This window comes from Bos taurus, chromosome 22 (assembly GCF_002263795.3).
Source record: "Bos taurus isolate L1 Dominette 01449 registration number 42190680 breed Hereford chromosome 22, ARS-UCD2.0, whole genome shotgun sequence".
Lineage (NCBI taxonomy): Eukaryota > Metazoa > Chordata > Mammalia > Artiodactyla > Bovidae > Bos > Bos taurus.
This window is the reverse complement of record NC_037349.1, coordinates 38,057,421-38,082,387: the sequence shown is the minus strand read 5'-3', so window position 1 is coordinate 38,082,387 and position 24,967 is coordinate 38,057,421. Positions and strand designations below refer to the sequence as shown.

Sequence of the window (24,967 nt, the reverse complement as noted above, 5' to 3'; positions counted from 1 at the left end):
AAGTTGCCCTGGAGCCTAAGGGTACAGGGCGCGCCAGCGGCGACGCGACTCCAAGGTCGCCGTTTGGCCTCGCCCACCTTCGCGCCCTCGGGCCCCCGCAGCTGGCCAATCGCAGCCTCCCCCGGGCCGCGGGGCGGGCTCCCCTCCCCACCTCCGCCGCTGCCCCGCGCCCCACCTCCCCGCCGGCCCCTCCCACCCTCGCAGACAGTGCACGCCGCGCCCGCACACGCAGCCTTCCAGAACCCAGCCTCTGCGAGCCCGCTCGGGGCACTCAGCTCTCCACCGCCTCGCTCCCCGCGCCCTTTCCGAAAAGGGGCTTCTGGCCCTGGGCCCTGGGGCCGAGGACGGCGGTGGCCCTCGAACTTCATTTTCAAAGGCGCCGCTGGGTGAGAAGCCCGAGCGAGGCGAGCTATGGATCCCGTGAGCCAGGTAGGACTGACTGGGCAGCGCGGGTGATGCCGCGCGACCCCCGGGGTTGGATGCCGCGTCCCCCAGCCCCTTCCTCATGCTCTCTCTCGCTCTTTCTCTCTCTGTCTCGCCTTCTTGGTCCACAGCTGGCGTCAGCAGGTACCTTCCGGGCGCTGAAGGAGCCCCTTGCCTTCTTGCGAGCCCTAGAATTGGTGAGTAGCGGGCTATGTGCGGGGAGGAACTAGCAGGTGAGGAGAGGTCGGATGGGGTGCTCTCGGTTCTGCTCCAAGCCTGGGAGGCCAGCCGCTTCCTTCAATCCTCTCTCCTCAGGTGCCATTCCAGGATGGCGGGGACAGGATGGAGGGATCCGGCTTGGAGGCGGGAGCGTGGACGAATTTTTACAGGCGCTTAGACGAGGTGTCATCTCACAGGCTCGCAGGGGCTGAGGAGAGAAGCCTCCTGGGGAGACCAGGAGGAGAGCAGATGGAGGCGCTGCCGCTGGGCTCTGGCTGCTCACCTGCATTTTGCGGGGCTGAGGGCGTGAGAGGAGGGACCTGGGGCTGAGCGAAGTAGGAGAGAGGGCTTGGCCAAGCTGGGAAAGTTGGTGAGCGCGGCAGCAGCTCTCCGCCCCGCCTGGGATACAGGAAGCGCTGTGATCCACGCTCCAGCGAGAGGGAAGCTGAGAAGCTGTGAAAGATAGTAGCGTTGAAGGCAGGACTTCTTCCTCCTGTCTCAGAGTTTCTCTACTCTATCCGCTCTTGAGGGCTTTTCTGATTTCTCCTAGAACCTCCCAGCCTTCTTTGGAGCTTTCTTCAGCGCCTGGGTTTTAGGAAGTTGTATTACTCTCATGTTCTGTCCCCTTAAAAAAGAACTTGATAGTCCTAGGACAGCTTATCAGAGGAGTAAGGCGCAGAAAAGCTACCAACGGGGCCACAGGGCTTTGTTAGTATTGCCGGCTTGGATGATCGTTATTCAGAGTGAAATCTGCGGGTCACACATTCTCTCTTGCTAGGAGCTCTGAAAGGCAAGCGAGTCTATCTGAACAGAAAGTTCAAAGCCCGTCATGTAGCATTAATCACAGGCCCTATCACTGAGGAGCTAGGAAGTTATGTAAGAGCGTGTTCCGTCCTCCCAGATCTTAGCTCCAAGGGCCAGTATCCGGGTTTGGCAACACAACAGTTTTACATGCTTACATGGTTGATCAGGGTAATCACAGCTGCCTTGTTTGTAAACCTGCTTTAAAATGCATGAATCTATCAACTGGACATGGCATCAGGACAGCGTTTGGAAGGCTTGAACTAATGGTTCAAGGATGGCTTTTCTTAAACTGTTTTCCTCACAGCCAGGTTAAAGCATGCAGGACTCATTCCAGGCAGCTTTCATTTGACTTTCTCAGACTTCTGTCCACGTTCATTCATTTAGCCATTCAACAAACATTCTCTGTGGAAGAGTGGGGGTTTTTTGCTCAGTGGAAAGGCTGCATTGTCAAGCCATTGTCTCTCAAAACAAAATTCAAAGACCTGCTATAATTTCTGACACAATCTCTCATGGTCTCACACTGTCGCTGTCACCCACCTGAAACATTAGTTTGTATTCCCTTCAGTCCTGTTACAATGTTATTTCATGTCACTCCCCCCACACACCCTCAGTGAGTGTATTTCAAAGTGTGAATGGTTTTGTTTTCAATGCAGATTTCTGGAAATCAAATAAAAATATTGGAAAGGAGGATGCCCAGAAATCTGCATTTTTTAGCAACTTCCTAGGTTCTTCTTAGGCCCATTAAGTTAGAGGACCACCACCCTAAGCTATACAAGGTCCCCCCAAACTCCAAAGCACCTTAATGTTCTTGTTATTTTTCTTCATACTGTATGGAGTCCTGTCACAGCCCAAGCCAAATACAAATGTTTGTCTTTCAACTTCAGCTTAAATATTACCTTCTCAGTGAAGATTTCTCTCATAATTGCTTCTTTCCCTCTCCTCTACCCCAAACTGAATGATTCACCCCATTCTTTGAGCTTCCATTACATCTTATTCATTTATTCATAAGAATTTATAATCCTGTCTTATAGTTATCTTTTCTTGATGTGTGTGTGAGAGATATATTAACTTAATTTTTAAAAAATTGAAGTATAGTTGATTTTCTCTCTTCTTGGCCTCTCTTTATGGAAGAAGGAATTTTGCTTATAAATCAATAATTAGCTCTCATTTGTGCTAGAGAACCTGAGTAAGGGAACAGTAAAACCTTGAAAGTTCATATATGTTAGTTGATTGCCACCTTTTGAATGAGCTAAGGTTCACAAATGAGAGCAGGGAGATAGAAGGTGTGGAAAAGTGTATCAAGGTGGAGAAAAGGAAATATCTCTTCTGTGCATGCCATGGCTGAAGAATCACTCGCAGGTCTTTGTTTCCTGTGGAAAATGGTGACAATGAGAGAGAGTTCTAGCTTTGGAAGAAAATTTGTTCTGTTTGTCTCAGTGTTCCCCACAGGTGCCTATGTATGTGATAAGCAAAAATTGTTAATTGAGCATGACAGAGCACTAAAAACATCCCTGTTCCTCCTGTTCTGTTGCGGGAGCAGCTTCTCTGTGGGAGAAGCTGGTAGTCTTGGATGTATTTGAACAACAGTCCTTTCAGTTTTCAATATTTGTGCTGTAAAAGTAAAAGTGTATGTAAAGATCTGTGTTCAAGCCTATTTAATGCAACGTCCTTTGTAGGGGAAAGAACAAAACAATTAGTAAATATGTTAATAGGAAAATCATTAATATATGATTCATGCATGCTGTGGAATATTATACTGCCATTGTAAAGGTGAGTTCAATTAATATGTGTTGACCTGGAGGTCAGCATGTGCAATTGTGTTTGATAAAATTATTAAGTGCAGAAAAATGAGTTTCATTCTTATTATTTGATGAAATTGCTATATGGAAAAAAGTAGCTTTCAATTTTTCTTCTTTTAATCAACACATGGAAAATATATTCACTCAGATTTCAAACTAATGGATAGCATGTACTTTTTTTGTAAATATAAAAAAACAAAACATAACTTTGTGACCGTGTGTGTGTGTGTGTGTGTGTGTGTGTGTGTGTGTGTAATTTGTATAAGCATAACATTGATATTTTTCCCCCAAAGGGTGTAATTTGAGGTTCAATGAGGAGAGGAGAGTGTGAAGGAAAGCTGTGTCCTGCAGAAAGAATCATGGACACATATCCCTTGTCCACAGTTGTGTACATGAGTAATTAAAAAAATAATTCATCTTTGAAATGACTTCCTATGGATTGACCGTGTGAAGCAATATTACTTCTAAAGACGTCTTCCACTTTGAGATTTATTGCCTTGGAGGGAAGCATGCACTTTATTGATGTGTCCTTTGCTTAGGAATGGCTCATAGATATAGTAGATTTGAAGTTTAAAAACATAAAAGTCAAACCTTCAAAGAAGAAGCTTTAGCCAGTTTCAAAGACCTTGAGGCAAAACTTCCAAATCCTTAATCTCTACTTCAGTGAGGTCAAGGGCATTTTCACTATCTTTTGAGTCAAAACCAAAACTGAGGACACAGCACTGATGCTGATGGTCTGTTTCATGTATTCTCCGATGATAAAAAAAATTTTATTTAAGGTCCAGAAGAATCTCTTAAACCATAATTTGAAGATAGTAAAAAAAAATTTTAATTGAATTTACCTTATTTCTCAGACTTACTAAGTTGGTGTGAAATCCTGCCTTCCACGAATCACTCTTATTTTGCTACTTCAATTCTTTGCCAGGAGAACTTTGGCCTGCTTTTTTTCCTTTTAAAACATTTTTGTTAATGCATTCTTTCTTCTTTTTACCATTTGCAAGGTTCTGTATTTGCACCTGTAGATTTCTATGTGATGGCAGGTGAGGGACCCCCGCAGTTCCAGGACTAGAATTGGTGCAGATGTAAGAGCATCCAAGGTATTTCAACGCCCCCGAATAATACCTCATGGCTGGCAGGTCCAGACTCCGCCCCTTTAGAGTTAACTGCTGGGTCAGCTTGTTTGATTCCTCTAATTCTTTATCTTTTATGTCCATCCCCCATTTTGCTATATCATTTCTGCTACAACCCCTGGACTCCATATCTCCATTCTGCCTTCCCAAAGCCGGCCAGCTAATCCAGAGATGCAACATGTCTGATGTAAAAGGTATACAGTGCCTTGATTTAAATGGAAGGACCTGCTTTCTGAATCGTCATTCCTGAATCTAAATTCTGATCTGTTTTCCTAACATCATACTGCTTGCTTGATATAAATAGCATTTCTGATCATGTTATTGATAATAGCACATTAAGCATGTTTATAACATAACATAATGTAATATGGTTATTATTTTAAACTCTTGAGAAGGAACAGTAGCTACCTCTGTCACGCAGGCTTCATATGAGGCACTGTATTCCACTGCTTTCCATGCATCATAGTATTGAATCTGCATGGCTTATGTTCTCATTTCACCATGAAGTTAATAAATAACTCATCAAGGATAAAATAGTAGGGGGAAAAATAGTAGGAAATGCAAAGCCAAAATTTGAGCATTCTCATTCCAAACTGTATTCTCTTAAATGCTACACTGTTCTGCTTCCTTCCATGTGGCAGACACCTGCCATAGCTTATCCCTAATCCTCAAAGAAACATAAAAGGCAGATGCTATCCTGTTTTGCAGTGTTTATCTCACCCACTCTGATATGTATTTAAAGCCTTTTCTGAAAATGCCACAGAGTGTTTATATTTAGAGATTAGCTCAACAGACATCAATTGTCTTTGATATTGTTTTATTCTCTATTGTTTTTAATTAACCAAAGTAAAGTAGGTTCTAATTAAGCATAGTATCTTTTCATTTAAAATACATTGGAAAAGAGTTTGATTATAAAGCCAAGAATTTAATCTTATGGTCTTTTTTTCTTTTTTCTTAAAAAATACCTGTGCATGAGTCAGACAGCTCTTTTTTTTTTTTTCCCTAAGCATAAATAGGATAGGAATTCTAACATGCAACTAATTTAAATTATGAGCAGTAATCTGCCATGAGGATGTGATGCAATTGCAAAGCTACATTAACTTGGATTTAATTATAACTTCTAGCCTCTCAATTAGTGACAAAAGTCATGTGTGCAGTTGGAATATGAATCAATAGATACACTTTTCATAAAATAGCAACTCCCCAGTGGACTAATGAATTTATCACTTAATGTTCTTCTGAGTTCTATGAAAACAATTGATATTTGGCCGCACAAATACAGGAAAAAAGATAAAATTACTACTTATGTATTTGAATCCCTATTTTATCCTTTTCCTAGCTTGATAACCTGGGGCAAGTTATTTAACTTTATTAGGCATCGTTTTTCTCATCTATAAAATGAAACTGATAATAGTTCCTACTTTAAAATGTTGCCATAAATGACTCAATTCACAGAAACCACCTAGCATAGTGCTTGGGCTATCAGAAGTGCTCAATAAGTGATATTGAGATGATGATGATAGTGTGATGATGATAATGGTAACTGAATGATTATGGGATTGATGGAAAGGAGGAAATAGAAATCCACCAGAAAGTAATTTAGAGCATTATGGCAACCTCTTACAAGTTAGAGTCTTGGCAAAATTCTGACATAGAAAATCTATCATACACTTGAATGTGCCTCTTTTGAGCCCCTCTCCCCTTATATCATGATGTCCAAGATTTTTTCTTTTTTACCAAAGCATAAGTGACTCTGTAGGGCGTTGTTCTTTGGAATATTTGCACTCAAAGAACTTTCCAGAGAGGCCAAGTTTGAACCTAAAGGAACCGGTCTCACAGAAGAATTGTAGGAACTTAGTTCTCAGGAATGTTTTGGTGAGGTGTGGGGGGACAGTTTTCCTGATCTTTCCAAAATCATAATCCATAGACATTGTTTATTCTTGAAAGAGTTACCTGTATCCAACTGAACTCTCCAAGATGTAGACACAGGTCCTTATAGTATCAACCACAGGCAATTACTAACCAAACCATAATACCCAGGTACGCCTGGCCATTAGGCATCACCCAGATAAAAATAGGAGCAGAACCCTGCACTCATGCTCAACTGGAAACATGACTTCTAGTTCTCTGTTCCCCAGAAGATTCGCATGTCTTCCTGATCCAAGTAAGAAAAAATAGTCTTATGGTAATAGAAAAAAATAGTGAAAAATCTCTAAGGAGTATATCTACAGAACCATGACTTTCCTTTGAGTCTTCTTTTTCTGCAGGCATGTCTTTGACTTTGGCTGTATGTGTGATTATTCTCATTCATTCAGTTAGCTTAGCCATCCTTTGAGAAACTCAGTTCCTCACTGAATTTGGGGGAAAACACCCTTTGCCTACCTTTCCACAATTTTGGAAATTTTAAAGAAGAGCAAGCATGTAAAACACCTTGTAAACTAAAGGTCATCCAGAAGTAAACAATAATTGTGATCATGATGATGGTGATGATAAAGGAGTGATCTTTTCCAATCGGGTGACTCTGGATATCGTGAGATACATGGGTGAAGGTTGAGGTGTGAAGTGATCTCTGCTCCCTGAGGGGCTGAGCTCTTCCCTGCCACTCTGCATCCTTGAGCCTCTGCCCCAGTCTCTGTGGTCTCTCTGGAACCCACAAGAAAGAACGATGCTGCCTGTTGAAACTGATGCATCATCAAAACTTGGAGAGATGCCACCCTCACCCATTTTAGCTCTCAGACTAAAAGCCTGTTTCTTGCTCTGCACACATTTCACATTTATCAGATATTTGTAGGGCTGGCGATGGTCTCTTGCACCTGCCACTTTTGCACATGCCACTTCCTTTGCTTGGAACACACACAGTTTTCACTGAACCCTTTTTGGCTGGCAAATTCCTCTTTTCAGGTGACAGCTTAGACATCACTTCTTTTGAGAGGGACTCTCTGAGTAGGGAAGTCCCTCTGGGTGAAGTCAGTCTTCTATGGCTACCAGAGCACACTCTTCAGTGACTTGTATTTTTTGTTTTGCTCCTCAACCAGACTAAAGGTTCTGTGAAAGCAAGGATCTTGTTTGTCTTATTCATAGTACGTTCTAAGCATCTTTATACAGTGCTTGACACATGATAGGAATGCCTCCAAAAACATTTGTAAATCCCACCAAACACCCAGACAGTAGATGCCTAGTAAGGCATTGGTTTGGGGTGAAGAATCTTCCTGCCAATGCAGAAAACGCAGGAGACACAGGTTCAATCCCTGAGTTGGAAAGATCCTCTGGAGAAAGAAATGGCAACCCACTACAGTATTCTTGCCTGAAAAAAAATAATCTCATGGACAGAGGATCCCTGGTGGGCTACAGTCCATGGGGTTGCGAAGAGTCAAACATACCTGAGTGACTAAGCGCAAAGCACAATGAAGGCTTGTTTGAAGGAAGGAGAGAAAGAAGGGAGGAAGGAGAATAGAGAATGAAGAAATGAATCCCTGAGAACACGTTGATGGGGTGTCAATTACCTTTCATGATCTCCTGATCTTAATCGTTTTTCCATGTTGCTGCTGCTGCTGCTAAGTTGCTTCAGTCGTGTCCGACTCTATGCGACCGCGTAGACGGTAGCCCACCAGGCTCCCCCGTCCCTGGGATTCTCCAGGCAAGAACACTGGAGTGGGTTGCCATTTCCTTCCCCAATGCATGAAAGTGAAAAGTGAAAGTGAAGTCGCTCAGTTTTGCATGTTACCTCCTATTAATAGTGATTGCTCATTGATCTTGAACTTAATTGGTTTCCCCATTGAAAACAGTAGGGATGTATATAATTTCTTCTTAAAGTCATGTCCTCTTATTTCTAGGTCAGGTTTCTTTCTATCTCATGTTTTCAGAACACAAAGCAAAATTTAAATGCTCACCACCATAATGACCTAGGATGCCCAGACCTTCTCAAGGACCTTTCTCCTTCTCAAAAGTACTCCGAATCCCTGAGAAAATTTTTTACTGATTTATGTATATTTTCTAACAAAATCTGTGTTTGTTGATCCGTTGCATAATGAAATACAGGTTTAGCAATGTGTTGTTGAAATATAAGGAATTCTGTAGACTTCAGAAAGGATCTGGATATTTAGCAGCAAGATGAACTCTTAAATTCTTTTGGTTGCCTGATAAATTACTTGAGTCAGATTCCATCCTGGATGCAGGAAGAGCAAATCAATTTTGTCTGCCCATTTGTGTGTGTGTATGTGTGTGAGAGAAAGAGAGAGAGAGAGAGAGAGAGAGATAGAGAAAGCTCCCATCCTTTGAAATTGTTACTCTGAAGGATTTGTGTGCCAGATAAGAAGACATACCCCCAATGGCTTTAACAAGAAATGATCACATATCCATCTGGTCTGCCATGAGACTTCCTGGCTCTGCTTTCATGCCCTTAATTCACCTAATGGCTTTGCCCGCACCTGACAGACAGTTTGCATTACCCATGAGATCTTTCCTGAAGCTGAGATCCAGAAGAACTGAGAAGGCAGAATGGTTAGATTAGAGCAAAGAGTGATACCAGAAAATTATTAGGCACAGACCCATCTTCTGAGTGAAGACTGGAGATATTGGGAGATGTTTAAGTTAGAAAAGAGAGTGGTTTGATGAGTAGAGATTGTGACTGTGATTGGGAATGTGTTGACTTTGAAGCCACATTTGCTTGGGTTCAACCATAAACCTTGAGTGTGTTCAAGCGCAAATCAACCTTACTGAGTCTCAAGTTCCTCAGGGATCTTAACATACCTAAAACATATGTTTACAAATAAAAATAAATTCATTACTGAAACACCTGGGACATCCACTTTCTGTCCCTGACTCTCAACTTCTTGAATTGTAAAATAAGGATGACATCTAGAATATATAACTTGTGAAATAAGCTGAGCCAACATGTATAAAAGTTCCCATAAGAGGGCTCAATAAATATTAAATGGTCCCAAATCTAGAAAACTGAAGCTCAGGTATCTAGGGCCTCTTTACTGTAGGAGCAGTGCCTGATGTGTTACCTTTAATTTTCATCTACATCTGCCATTTGAGCAAAGGGGGAAGGCATATTTTCATTTTTCATAATCATTGACCAGACTGTGTATAAGAACTTTTGTCATCAGAATCATATCACAGATTCTATTTATGAAGCAACTGAAAGCAAAACATGATTATATGTGTTTGAAATCTATTTTAGAAGATGTATGCTTCCTTGCTCAGGAAAAAAAAAAAAAATCTAAGAATAAGTGTGAAACTGTAGCATTAAACACTAGGTATTCTGGGGGAAAGACTGTTTATTAGCAAGAATGATAAATTTGAAATACAAATATTCATACTTTATTATTACTTTAAATTGCTGGCTGCTTTTTGTTTTATTTTTAATGCCTGGGCTTATTTATTACATCTCCCTCATTTAGTAACAGAAAGAATACCTAGATTTGAGCGTCAGCTATGACACTGACAGGCTATGTAATGTTGTACATGTTACTTTAACCTCTCTGGGTCTTTCATATTGATATGAGTAGAAATAATATTAATTAGCAGAAAGAATTATTGCGTTGGTTAAATGAAATAACACTTGCAAAGAGTGATGGCGCATAGCAAGCACTCAATACATTTGTATTTTCTTTCCTTCTTCCCCCCAGATTATGTTTTACTGCCAACGTAAATTTCTCAAGAATTTGTGAAATTCTGGAAAACTTCACGAGGCAGCCTTTTTGTTTCTCTAGGTGTTCCTAGGTGTTCTTGTGTTATTCTCTGTCACACACATGCACACACACACACATTCTTTGTACTAAAGACATGAAGAGCACATGCATGAGACAAATGTATTCTAATGGGAGAGTATGCTTTGGCACATGTGGTTGGAAAGGAGAGAGTGATTAGACTGGACCACCAAGTCCTAGATCATTGTCCCAAACACACTGGAGCCCCAGGCTGTCTACAGGCATTGGCCAGGTGACCATGAATTTGTGAAGCTTTTCTGAAAGGAATAACATACTTCTTTATTTTAAAGAAAGACAAAGCCCCCATAAATAGTGGGAGTTCTTTAAATGGCTGTATGTTGTTAGGTGCCAGTCTGTCCTAAATCAGTACTATGTAACTTATATACACAATTTCATTCAGATCTTACAATGACCTCATGAGGTTAACTTGCCCCAAAATACAGAGCTGGTAGGTGACCAAGACAGGATTTCAAGCCACATCAGTCTGACCTCCTGCCTCTTCCGTGCCTTCTGTGACCCAATGATATTAAATATCTTTGTATTGGGCAGTGGATTTCTTTTGATGTTCTATTTACAACCATTTTTATGCATAAACTATTTGTTTAGTAATTTAAAATCATAAAAATATAAGCAAAAGTTAATAAATCAAAATTACTCAATATCCTTTTACTGAGAGACAACTAAGGTTAATATATTGAAAAATATTCTTTCAGACATTTTAATGTTAATGTACCTTTTTTTCCCCTGTGCGGTTGCGGGGGGAAATGACGTGTTAGATTGCTAGGACTGCCATTACTTAATACCATGAACTGCGTAGCTTTAACAACAGAAACTTATTGTCTCAGAGTTCCGGAAACCAGAGGTCTGAGATCAAGGCGTGAGCAGAGTTGTTTCCCGGCGAAGGCCATGAGGGAGAATCCGTTCTATACCTTTCTGCTAGATCCTGGTGGTTTGGCTGTCAGTCTTTGGTGTTCCTGAACTTGTAGATGGTGTATCCCCTGAAATTCTGCCTCTGTCTTCACAGGCGGTTCTCCCTGTGTGTGTGTCTGTGTCCAGACTTCTCTCTTTATGCAACACAAGTCATATTGTATTAGGGCCTGCCCAACGCCAGTGTGACTTCATCTTAACTACATCTGCAGTGACATTATTCCTAAATAAGGACACATTTTTAGGTACCAAAAATAAGGATTTCAACATGTGAATCTCAGAGGCATACACTTCAACCCGTAACAAATGGGTTCTTAGAATAGGCAAGGCTTTGTTTTCTGGTTTGCCACTACATAAAATACCTTCCTCCACAATTTTGATGGCTGTGTACTATTATATGCTGTGCCTTTACAAGTGGAGAAGGCGATGGCACCCCACTCCAGTACTCTTGCCTGGAAAATCCTATGGATGGAGGAGCCTGGTGGGCTGCAGTCCATGGGGTCATGAAGAGTTGGACACGACTGAGCGACTTCACTTTCACTTTTCACTTTCATGCATTGGAGAAGGAAATGGCAACCCATTCCAATGTTCTTGCCTGGAGAATCCCAGAGATGGTGGGGCCTGGTGGGCTGCCATCTATGGGATCGCACAGAGTCACACACGACTGAAGCGACTTAGCAGCAGCAGCAGCAGCAGTCTTTACTAGAAATTGTCTAGTTCTAATCTTAATAGTTTTAAAATGGCTATTATTTTTAAAACCTGCAAAGATTCCCTTCTTAAAGATAAATGTTTACTATACCTCTATTATTGTTTACTTTATTTTTAGATGTAGAATTTCTGGTTCAAAAGGTTAGGTATTTTAGGTATTTGAAACAATTGCCTGATTGCCCTCTGATGAGGTGGTTCCATTGTGGGCATTGGCAGTTTAAAAGTTTTCCAATTTCATAGAAGAAAATGTAATCTTGATTAAATTTGTACTTTAGTTTTGCACTGAGATTGCATCTTTTTTCATAAGATGGTTTATGTTCTCATTTTCATTTGGAAACATTTTAATGGACAGAATGGATTTGTAAAGCAGTAGCTGAGACTGCCAAATTCATGAGGCTGTTCATGTGGACTTTTATATAAGCTGCTGCCTTCATCTTTCTAGGTCATTGTACTACTCCACTATTTGGAAATTATTAGATGGCTGTACTCTGACTTGGGTAGAGAGATACTGAGCCTTCCTTTCTCTGAATCATTGTGTAAGAATAGATTTCTATAAGTTTTAGCATACCAAAGCTAACTTTGATGTTATGAATCCTTAATAATATAATTTTGTAGTATAAAATTGCCATCCAAGTTGCATTGATTTGTAATATTAACTTTATTTATCATAAGTAACTTATTATTATTTTACCTTGAATGATGCTCATAAGCATTGGTCCATACCTGGTACCTTTTTGAAATGTGAAGCTCATGTATGTGTATGTAGTGACTCATGCATACAGATTTATACCCTACCTTCTTTGAGTTTGAGGCACTTGGAACTTTAATAATTCTTTTATGGGAGAAGCAGAGTAGATGAGTGTTATTGCATCACCTGAGGAATCTTGGGATGTATCTGGCCTGTGGTTATAGAAAGCTCTATTGATAAAATAAAATGAATTCAGCAGTCCCCAGATGCCAAGGGCATTTCCTGTGTTTCTGGGATCACATTCCTGACCACACTTGCTATTAACAAGGGTAACATTATGGATATACTCTGCCTCTGCCTCACATATGGCTATTTTGGGCCACCTTGGCCCCTTGGAATTAAAATAACAGTTGTTAACCATCATTGTGTACTTGCTGAGTTCTAGGCCCTGTGTGAAATGCTTTCAGTAAGCATGTCATTTAATTCTAGCAACTCTATTACAAGGCATGCATCATTGTTTCCCCTTCTTTAGGCAAGAAAACTGAAGATTAGAAAAACAAGTTTAAGTGTATATGGTTTCAGTGCATATACTAATAACAGAAGAGCCGGGATTTTGAACCCAGATCTCCAGTGCCTCAAAAAGACCCACTGTGCTTCTCCTAGCAATTGTAGAGGGAGAAGAGTTCCCATTCTCCCCCAGAGACTAGATCCCTGTGGGAAGAACCATTCCAGCCAATAGAGCTGCTGTCCGTAGCCCTACGTGAACCAACTGCAGGACAGGCCCAACCATTCAGCCAGGCTGATGGTACCTACCAGGGCAAAATCTGCCAAGGTGGTGGTTTGACTGAACTATTAATACTCATTTGCCTCAGTTTGGTGGGGAATTCTGTTTGGGGGCAGCAGAGCAAAATTCTTGAGCTCTCTTTGCAGTTTAAAGGCAAGTATTTTTCTTAAGGTATTTCTTAAACATTCCCTTGACACAATGATAAATGAAAGGGTGGTTTTGATTTGCTTTGATTTATCTTATTTTATTTGTAGATATCAGAACCACAGTGGCCTAGGTAAACGATGAAGTATATTCAGAAAGAACCAGGGGCTGGTTGCTCTCTGCCTTTTCAGTTTGTCAGGAACATCTCCACCACCTTTTAACTGACCGCCATGTGGCTGTAAAAATGCAGCTCTTTGAGCTTGTAAACTTGTGTTTTATTGCTTTGTTTTTGGGCAACACCCAGTTTCCTCTCCCATCTTGGTTAGTCTGCCTTCTGAGGACCTGGGGAACATTCCCAAGGCCATCAGGCTGGTAAATATTGGGGCCAGAATGCAAACCAGGTCTGCAGTGTGTGAGGAAGCAGGAAACAGGCTGCTGTAAGAGGCAACGCTGGTGACCAGAGATGCTGACGTTTCTGCCTATGGAAGCCAGTTGTTGCTGAGCAGGAGCACAGGCCAAAAGTGTCTGGATGCTTCCTGTGTTCTTAAGAAGACAGCAATAAGGATTCTGGTGCCATGCTTGGGAGGTTTGAATGCTGCAACTGTCTTCTCTTTTTCAAACACCAGGAGGCCCAGCCTTTGGAGAATACACAAAGCATGGCTGACTTCTGGATGTAGCCTGCGGTCTCCAGCTTGTTCTCACTGAACCACAGAATCCTGGCACCCTGGAGGCTCTGTCTCTGTGCCTCCACGGACCTGGCCTAGTTCGTCTTGTGCAGAAAGTTCTCAGGAGCCATTTGATTGATGGATGAATGGGAACTTTGGTGTTCAGAAATTAACTCTTGCTTGATTTTTGAAATGATGGAATTAGTGAGTTTAAGGATTCCTTTTGCCATCTTTCAGATAGAATGAAAATTTATTTTCACTAGGTATCTAGGAAGCATGGAAATATAGGGACTATGTCTTAGACCAAAATCATAGTGGGAGGCCATGGTGCCTAGTACCAGCATAGGGTAAGTTAGTAATACAGCTCTGGGTCCCAAACAAGCATTGAGAACTGGATTTCTCAGTCAAGCCGTGTAATCTCAATTCTGTTCATAACAGGTACCATTTGATTGTTTGTAGTTTGAGGAATTATTGAATAAAGAATCATAATGGGGAAGGATTCTGAGGACTTGCGTAGAGTAGGACTGCCCAACAGAGCATTCTGCAACAATGGAAATGTTCTATTCTTCACTGTCCAATGCATCAGTCATTAGCCACAAGAGGCTATGAATCACTTGAAACTGAGCAACTGAATTTTTAATTTATCTATAATTAATTTAAAGAGCTAGTGGTTACCATATTGGACAGCCCACTTGCAGAGAATTGGTCCATCTATCTGCTTTGCAAGGGCAATGTGCTAAACTTCAGTAGAATACTTAATAGGAACTGGCTACCATGTTGTGGAATATATTCACTGTGGCTCTGTTCTTTAAAACATTCTCTTTTTTTGGTCACACCACATGGGAGGCAGAGAGCCTTAACCATTGGGCTGCCAGGGAAGTCCTAAAAGATTCATTTTTACATTTATTTTTTCAATATTTTTCCATATTATACAGTCGATGGCAGTGAGTTTATAAGCCACCTTCTAAAAATTTATTGGACCCTGAAATTTTAGAACTTTATCAGTTTTTTAGTTTGTGCTTTTTATGCATTTCCATATGTTTATGAACTTTATACATCAACGTTATAGATTGAAATAAAAACGTAAGCTAATCATCTTTTCTGTTTGCCTCCTGATAACGAAGCAAGATGACAGTTGTTAAAGTTTTTACTAATTTATTAGCACGAGAATATCTCATAATAATGGTTACTGTTTTTTTACTGAAGATATACATTTTATTTGGAAGCAGGCTAAAAGTGACATAGATTGCTCAGTGGTATGTGATGCAGATAAATGTATATCTTCAAGGTTTCATTATTAAGAAATGGTTTTGAGACATTTATTTATCCCAAGATTAGCAAGATAGTCTGGTAATGTTTTGACAACGGCCTGTTGAGTTGTATAATTAGCATTAGAGTGTACCTTTAAGAGGAGTAAGAGCCTGGTAATGAGACGAAGGGAGCAACAGTAGCACAGGCACATCATGACTGTGGTGTCAGCCACGTGCACAAGACCTGGAAGCGAGCAAGTCCGCGCGTCTCACACACTTCACTGCACTGTACCAGTCACCCACAGATAGTATGAAATGTTCTAGTCTGCCCAGGTGCCCTAGTTTTACAGTGTTTTGTTTGCGTCCCCTTGACAGCAGCACCTAAGTTAAAGGCGGCTGGGAAGGGATGCCAGGGAGCAGGAATGAGGGACCAGGGAAGTGAAATGGAGATGGGAAATGAGTCATAACCAGAAACTCACAGGGCTTCCTGAGCCAGCATCATGTGTGCATCTCAGAACTACCTTGGGGACAAACAGGGGAAATGCTAATCTTTTGGCTCCCAGCCCCCACTACTCAAGAGTGGCCTCGTGGAAGTTAACTCCTGTCTTAATTTGAGTTCCACAAAGCAAACTCTGAAGTAAGGGTGACATAGTTTATTTGGGAGTTAATTCCTGCAAACACCAGTAGGAGAATTGAACAATGGGACAGGGAGTGGAAGGCAATAGAGAATACAGTGTTACCACCGTTGGCGACTGCAGGTCAATCCCAGTGTCAGATGCTGGCTGCTGCTGCTCAGTCACTTCAGTCGTGTCCGACTCTGTGCGACCCCAGAGACGGCAGCCCACCAGGCTCCCCCGTCCCTGGGATTCTCCAGGCAAGAACACTGGAGTGGGTTGCCATTTCCTTCTCCAGTGCATGAAAGTGAAAAGTGAACGTGAAGTCGCTCAGTCGTGTCCAACTCTTTGCAACCCCATGGACTGCAGCCTACCAGGCTCCTCCATCCATGAGATTTTCCAGGCAAGAGTACTGGAGTGGGGATGCTGGAAACCAGTATAAAACACTAATTGGCTGTAACTTACTTCTGAAGACACTGGAACACATTGTTTGGAGATGGGCATGTGGATACCTCCAATAGAATTGTTACTAAAGAAGAGAGTGGGTCTTGAAGAGTTACCAGTTTCTGACATAGATACTCAACAGATGTTTTCCCAACAGTTTCTGAATCCTCTACTTTACTTTGGCTAAGTTTATATATATATGAACTTCCTAGGTGGCACAGTGGTAAAGAATCTGCCTGCCAATGCAGGAGACACAAGAGAGAGGGGAGTTCAATCCCTGGATCAGGAAGATCCCCAGGAGTTGGAAATGGCAACCCACTCCAGTATTCTTACCTGGAAAATTCCATAGACAGAGGAGCCTGGTGGGCTACAGTTCCTGGGGCCGCAAAGAGTTGGACACGACTGAGCTACTGAGCGCACGCATGCACATATAATGTATTCTGATCCTTATCACCGATCATTAAGCAGAAATCATTTGATTGCAAAGAATAGGAACCCATTCAAAGTGACTTAGGAAAAAAACATGGGATGTATTGGAAGGAATCAGGGTTATCAAAAGGCAGGATTCATCAGTCTTCATGAAAGAGAAGAGAAAAGGGAGAGCTGGGAGGTAGAAAATCCAAGAAGAGTTTTTCTCCACTGTCTTGCTACGTCCTTGTTTCATCTGTTTTATGGGCCTCTGTGTGTGCTGGCTCCACTTCTCTGACTTTTACCATCAGTATCTTGCTCTGCTTTTTGTATTCAAGGAAGACAGTGTCTGCCCCCAGCCTGATTCCAGCCACACAGTGCAAGCATCCAACACTATTGTTCTTGCACAGACTCTCCAAAGATGGAGAACGGCTGACTCAGCCTCGTTTGTGGCATGGTCCAGCTGGGGTCCCATCACCAGATCTGGGGAGAGGAATAGGACCATGTAGCATACAGAGGTTGGCGAGTGTTGGAGGGAGGGAGATTCTACTAGAAGGGGCAATGAGTAGGGAGAAAAGGGTTGCCATCTCTACTTCGCTGAGAGTGGCTTTTTTCAAATATGAGAAAATGCAACATTTTTAAGAAAGCAGCATCCCAAGGCAGTGGGTAATCAGTGCTGAATCACAGGCTCCCCGGAGAATGGTGGTAGTAGTTTCCCAATAATTGAGAAATAAGCACAAATGAGGTGTCTCTGTGGGTGGTGACTGCCACTTAGATGTTGGGGGACTCTCCTCTTCAGACCATCTCCTGTGTAGCAGGAAGAGCCCCTTCCATGTGTTGAATGTAGCACTGTTGAATTCATTAATCATTAGAGGTGCTTGGTATTAAAATTAGCAGCAAATGATGAGTGTCCTTGATTGCAGAATTGGGATATGTTTTTCACTTGTGGTGCTCAAGAGTGATTGGGATGTATTTTTGATAAGTGTTCCAAGTTTCCCTGCCAGTTTCAGAAGAACTGTTCACAAAAGAGCTGGTTAGGATACAGAAATGGAGTGTGGAAGAAGGAGGGGATATGACTCACCTTAAAGTGATGCCTTGCAAATCCTACTTTGGCAAGCAACATTTTATAAAATTTGTTGTCTAGAATGCTGCTTTAAAATGCTACTTGTGTTCTAAGTATGAAATCCAGAAGGTACATTGTATCTCTCCCTCCCTCTCTCTCTCTTCATCCCTCCATCCATCTTCATTCTAAGGTAAGGTCAGGGTGAATCTGCTGACTCAGATATCTTGGTTAAAAAAAAAATGTGGCATGGTGTTGGTATTTGTGAACTTGGTACCAGCCTTCAAGTATGCTTTAAGGATAAAATAATCGCACCAGTCTCCTGCCCAAATCCCTTTACCATGCTGCACATGGCCTTCTTCCTCCCACAGCTGTGACGGTTGATTGCTAAGTCATAGCTGTCCCTTATCCAGAAAATTGCCTTTGGCTGAATGAAAGCCACCAAAACTAGGAACTTATTCTCTGCACCAGGGGAAACCTACAGCTGGTAATAGTCTAATACTGAGATACACAAAAGACTGGGCCCCTTGCCTCAGGGTGGGACCGTGTCTGGCACAGTTTACACTTGAGAGTGCCTGGCAGGGTCAGACCGAAGCTGCCCTCTAGCTGACACCACGTCCTTGAGTAGCCCCTTCATCCGCTCTCTGCTGTCTCCTCTTCCACTTTCTGCTGTTTCCTGGAGAGTACTTCCCCAGTAAATCAAGAGCACTCCTGTCTCTGTCTCAGACTCTGCCTCCATGGAACCTGTTCAATGATGGGGATGTTAACTGTGGTTGAACACTGTTTTTTTTTTTTTGAAAAGCATATTGGCAAAGGAAGCTGTGGAGAATTGGAAATAGTTCTATTAAATGAAGTGAAATATGACTTAGTGAGAAGAGAACCAAATTGGAAAATCCAGCCTTGAATCTCTGTTCCCTCACGTGACCTTAAACAAGTCAATTTCTGAGGCTCCACTCCCTCATTGGAAAGCCAGGAGTGTATACTGATTTTTCCTTCATTATCTCTGATGAGTCTGGTGTTTTGCAGACATAGGCTTGTTTTTCAGTAGTGTTACTGTGACAAGTTGGAGAAATAAATCTGGACATTTAGATAATGTTTTGAATGACCTTTAGATATGAAATATGTTTATTTTATTAGCACAGTACCTAATGTACAATGGGGCCCTCCAAGTGGTGTGGATTTTGAGCAATTATTTTTAAATATTTATTCTTAAAAAGGCATACATTTGTAACTATTGGTTAACTGAAAAGAGAGCTCAAGCCATAGAACAAAATCTAGAAAAGATTTCATTACAATGATTTAGCTATTTTTTTTTTTAATTGTACTGGTAGGAAGAAGTGGGTAGAGGGCATGGTTTAACCATCTCATATTGAGTTTGATGAATATACCAATATTGACTAATTTGACAAATTTATTTCTATTCTGTATATATCAACAATTAAAATTTCCAACAGTATTTCTTCAGCAAAGTGACTTTCTGTCCTGAGGCTGTGGTATGAATCTTCTGGAAATGACATATTGTAATTTATACAACCCTTCCAAGTTTACTGCCGTAGGCTTATGCTTAAATACATATGATTTGTGGAGGAGAGTTGAACTATTTTAGAAAATTCTCCATAGAAGCTTAGCAGTAACCAGTAGATGGATGCTTTTGTCATGAATTTGTGTAACTTTTTGATGCCTCTGGATTTTGTCAAGTTCCTGTCTTGTCTTCACAGCAGCATCTCACCTAGGTTCTGTCTAATGAATTAATTTCACTCTAATATGGAATGTTACCATAAGGTTCCCTGAAATATGTGCTCCATGAGGATAAGCCTGTCTGTGAACTTCACCTCTACAATTCTGTTAACTAGCGCTGGGCCTGCTTCGTGGTGGACACTCAGGTATTTCCTGAATGAATGGATGTATGAATAAGTGAGCTAGTCATTTTCTCACCTGGAACACTCTTCCTCTCAGCATTCCTTGTTTCATCATTTTCTCCCCTCTTGAAATTTTACCCATCTGTATAGAACCATCTCAGAGTCTCAGGTTGTTTCTTTCATTTGTTTGAAGTTTCATAAAAGAAATGTCTTCCTCTGTTTTGGGAGGCTTGTGGCTTCCCTGTCTGCCCTATTGAGTTACGTTGGTGCTTCCCATCATAAACTAGGCTTTGTATTCATAGCAGAAATCTCTTTCTATTACTATTCAAATATAGTGAACATGATGTCTGAAGCCACGGGACTGTAAGTTATTGGGATAGAGTTAAGTCTTATGGGTCTGACCCCAAGTTTATTATGCAATAATTTATTTCAGTAGCCTTGAGCTTATCTAGACATATAGTACATTTTTCAGTAAAAGATGACTTTTTATCAAAAATTTTAATGTACTGGTTTTCATTATTGAAATAAAGCATCAATAATATTCAGCAGCCACTGTGAATAAATGTGCATGATTTAACCTATTCCTTTAAACATATTTTTATCTAAATGTGAATGTAACAGATAGTCATCATCCTAAACTTAGAAATTAACAGTGAGTACAATAAAGAATTCACTTTCAAAAATGTATATTTTCAGAAGTGAAGATCATCAAGTATAAAAAGCTGAAAAATCTTCATATAGTAATACTGGCTTTATGGAGCAGGAAATGGCAACCCACTCCAGTGTTCTTGCCTGGAAAATTCCATGGACAGAGGAGTCTGGTGGACTACAGTCCATGGGGTCCCAAAGAGTCAGACATGACTGAGCAACTAAGTAACAATTCAGATTAAGGTGATTTCAAAAATAAATAGAATCTGTGGCTGATTCATATTGATCTATGGGGAAAAATATATAAAAGAAATACGGACTTTGGAAATATTTCACCCTGTAATTCTGAACTCAGAAAAAAAAAATCTGAGAGTAAAATGTTCTGTATGACTTTATAAACATCACTGCCATTTCATCCCAATTTCTGCATCTCCACCTGCCATGCTCCGACCAACATTCAAGGCCCAGTTCAGGTGCCATGTCTCCAGCCCAGATAACTTCTCAAATTCCCCTCTTTTATCCTAAGTGCCTTTAGATTCTCAAAGCATGTTTCCTTTTACAGCATCTTATGAAAGTAACATTTGTACCTTCTTTATCCTTTGTAAATTCCTGGAGGCAAGAACTGCTGTCTTACTGATCTCATAATTGAATGTCAGGCTTCTTGATTTGAAGTGTGGATTCAAGAACAGGTGCCAGCTTACTGCAGCCCTGAAGAGCAAACCTTTGGGGTAGAGAAGAAAGCATCTTTTGTTACTGAGGTTTCTCAATATGCTCCCTGTCAGTATGTTTGAATGTAAAGCAATCCTGTCTTCCTTACTCTGCAAACAGTAAATAGGCTGCTGTTATGAATAGGATGCTGCACCAAAAGCAGGTGACTACTTTCCTCACACCTGATGATTCCTTGCTGGCAGAGCGGACTGACATTTTCCTGGGGACTTACACCCAGCCCCTGTCTATCAGATTTACCAAAGATGAAAAACAATATAAAATTAATTTGCAGTTGTCCCCTTAAAATTTGCCAAGAAGTTAATTAAAATGATAAAGATCAAAGTAGCAGGGAACTCAATACGCTTAATTATGACTTCAAAATGCAAAGAAATCCATCAACGCTTTCTCCCTCATCCTTGAAAAGGATTAGGTTCTCTCTGCCCAACTTCAGATGGATTCCATACAAAAGGAAGACTGCATTTAGGGGACAGGTAATTTTAGTCACAGGCTTGACGTCAACTCTTTCGACTTGAGAAAGGCAGATTCATTCAGTTGATCCGGGGAAAGGTGGGAAGCTTTTCTTTTCAACTGTCTTCGTTTTTATTGTGCTTGTTCTCCTGAAGCATAAAATGTACACTCTCCATGGTGAAGGCAGAATACCTAAAGGACATTCCTAGGCAGTAATAATAATTGTCATAATATTGAATACTTAGTCTGGCTAGGACCTGTACTAAGTGAGAGTGTCTATTTTGGGTGAGGTTTCGCATTATGATCCCTTCGTGAATTTAAGGTTGTCTTGTGCTTTATCCATTGTTGTCTGTTTTATGCAACTGAGTTTTCCCAGTAAGACAAAGGAGGAGATAATTGTTACTGTCTCCATTTTACAGGTGAGGAGATAAGAGGCTCTGAGATGAAGTGATTCACCCTGTGTCACACACAAATTCCACAAATGTGCCAGGATTCAAACCCAGGCAGTGAGACTTTCAAACCCATTCATAGTCACTGCATTATGCCACTACCACCATACCTTCTTAAATAAGGAGTTTCTGTTGAAATCAGTTTTCTTCTTGACAAATCATTTTAAAAATGGTTACTAATACATTAGTAAAGTGTCACTTTAATTTAAAGTTCACTTTAATTCACTATAATTCCTTCATTTCTTGATATGTTTGTTTCCTGAGAAGTAGAATACTAATTATTTATATTTTCTTCTTGACTTGACGTGTTATCTCAGAAATGTTTCATCCTCTTCTCTCATTGCCCTTTAATTAGCAGCTTCCTCAGCCCTCTAGATGGCAGTTTTGCAGTCTTTCCTTTACCTGTCATCTCCTCACTTGAGCCTTTCTGCCAATAATTTTTTTCTAAGTTGAAGGAATTCTTCATGAAAATCCTTTCTCATGCAGATAATCAGCCTTCAATTTACAAGTTCTGTAAATTTTGCTTTTAATATATTAAACTGTCTTAAAAGAGGTCGCACATTGAGATGAAGTGAGACATCCTGTGTTGATAAGATTGCTGGTGAAAGTCTATTTAGAAAGTTCACTTTCAAGGGGAAAAAAAAAACTAGGCTCTGGTCTAATTGCAGTTGGTATTAAGGGACTAATAGAGATCTGATAGCACATTGGAGAAGGGCATGGTTCATGGCTCACATTCGGGAAAAATAATAAGGATTTTACTTTACTTCAAAGTAAAGGACTTTGAAGGACAAAGGGAAAGGGAAGATTATCTTCAACAATATATTAAAAAATATTAAAGAATATGAAGAATGAGGGCCTGCCTATTAAATATAAGGAATAGTATAACTAAATATAAGGAATAGTAGAACTAATTAACGGAGAAAGCAATGGCACCCCACTCCAGTACTCTTGCCTGGAAAATGCCATGGATGGAGGAGCCTAGTAGGCTGCATTCCATGGGGTCGCTAAGAGTCAGACACGACTGAGCGACTTCACTTTCACTTTTCACTTTCATGCATTGGAGAAGGAAATAGCAACCCACTCCAGTGTTCTTGCCTGGAGAATCCCAGGGACGGGGGAGCCTGGTGGGCTGCCGTCTATGGGGTCGCACAGAGTCGGACACGACTGAAGCGACTTAGCAGCAGTAGCAGAACTAATTAAATATAAGGAATAGTAGAACTAAGAAAACATTGGTATGATTTATGTCAGAGAATGTTTTACCTGTGTTCTTTTATAGGAGTTTTATGGTGTCATGTCTTATACTTACGTCTTTAAGCCATTTAGAGTGTATTTCTGCGTAGAATGTGAGGGTGTGTTCTAACTTCATTGATCTACATGTGGCTGTTCAACTTTCCCAGTACCACTTATTGAAGATACTATCTTTTTTTCCGTTGTATATTCCTGCCTCCTTTGTCAGAAATGAATTGGCTGTGAGTGTGGGGGTTAATTTTGGGCTCTAGGTTCTGTTCCCTCGATCCATGTATCTGTTTTTGTGCCAGTATCACGCCGTTTTAATTACTGTAGCTTTATATTGTTGCCTGAAGTCTGGGAGGATTATGCCTCCTGCTTTGTTCTTTCTCCTTAGGATTGCTTTGTCAATTCTTTTATGGGTCTTTTACGGTTCCATATAAATTTTAGGATTATTTGTTTTAGTTCTGTGAAAAAAAAGTCATCAGTCCTTTGATAGGGGTCACATTAAATCTGTAGCTTGTTTTGAGTAGTATGGCCATTTTAACAATATTAACTCATCCAATCCAAGAGCGTTCTGTTTCCTTTAATTTTTCATAATTCTCGGCATATGTCTTTCAGTTATACATATGTATCCATTCTTTTGTTTATTACTTTCCATTATGGTTTATCACAGGATATTGAATATAGTCCCCTGGGCTGTACAGCAGCACCTTGTTTGTGTTTGTTTCATGTACAGTGGTTTGTATCTGCTAATCCCAAACTCCTCATTTATCCCCATCACCCCCTTTCTTCTTTGGTAACCATAAGTTTGTTTTCTGTGTCAGACAGATTCTTGCTCACATAGTCAAGATAGCTAGGCAGCCCCAGCATATGTCTTCTCGGGTCCAAGTCCAGTGGAAAAAAGGTCTACTCCTGTTCTAACATCTTAACAAAAGGTTCCTCCTGCCCCGTGGGCTCTGATGGATTCACATGCCCAACACTGCGCCAATCCTAAGGCTGCTGTGGGAGAACCAACAGAGGAGCCCTGTGTGGACCACATGGCATGAATGTCATTCATTCCTGCTTCAGGTAAACACGTTCAGACCAGAGTGTTAGAGGGGCAGCTGCTGGGCTGATCCTGGCACTCTCTGTCCTGGCTAGCTCCAGGTCATCCAGCGTATACATACACACATTTAATCAGGTGTCCTTCCCACATGCTGCCAGAAATCAGATGTGTACAGTGGAGTGTGCACATGTGAAGACAAGCCAAGGGAAGGTGGTAGTATTTTTGTTGTTTTGTGACTTAGTTTTATTAAGAAATCTTTTTGCTTTCTTTGTGTTTTTAACTAATTTCTGGCTTTCCTCTTAACATCTTACTATAAGAAGAAATGAGATGAATTATATTCGTAAAAGAATATCAGTTGTTTGAGAAATTTCATCTGTGCCCTTGACAACCACTGACTGACAGTGGGGAAAATGATGGTGAAGAAATCTGATCAACTTTTCCTTGGAAGTCTCCAGTGCAGTAGCTGTAAAAACAGGTAATCTCAAAGGTAAAAGTAGATGATGTAGGTAATGCAGTCCAAATTTAAAGTTGCATATATGTATGTGTGTACATATATATGTACAAATATATGCACATATTCATATACATATATGTATACTGTGAAGTATTGTCATCAAGCAGCATATTTTTATCTAAAAATTACCTTCGATACCCATGTTAAAGCCAATTTTCTATGCATTACTTTCAATTTAATACTTGTCTAAACTTAGCATATGAATGACCCTGTGTGGGAGTTAGGAGTCCTGGGATGCAGTTCAATCTCTATAAAGCTTAAAAAA

The 24,967-nt window shown here is 40.8% G+C and overlaps 1 protein-coding gene across 1 annotated transcript in view; it reads left to right on the top strand.

The window, feature by feature from the left end:
- The first annotated feature begins 202 nt into the window (after positions 1 to 202).
- The window catches only part of SYNPR (synaptoporin), a 300,699-nt gene continuing 275,934 nt past the window's right edge, over positions 203 to 24,967 (top strand). Inside the window, exons 1-2 of the mRNA XM_005222694.4 lie at positions 203 to 429; positions 555 to 620. Of these exons, the coding sequence (XP_005222751.1) occupies positions 412 to 429; positions 555 to 620 (84 nt within the window). The 5' untranslated portion in view covers positions 203 to 411. The remainder of the gene's footprint in view (positions 430 to 554; positions 621 to 24,967) is intronic.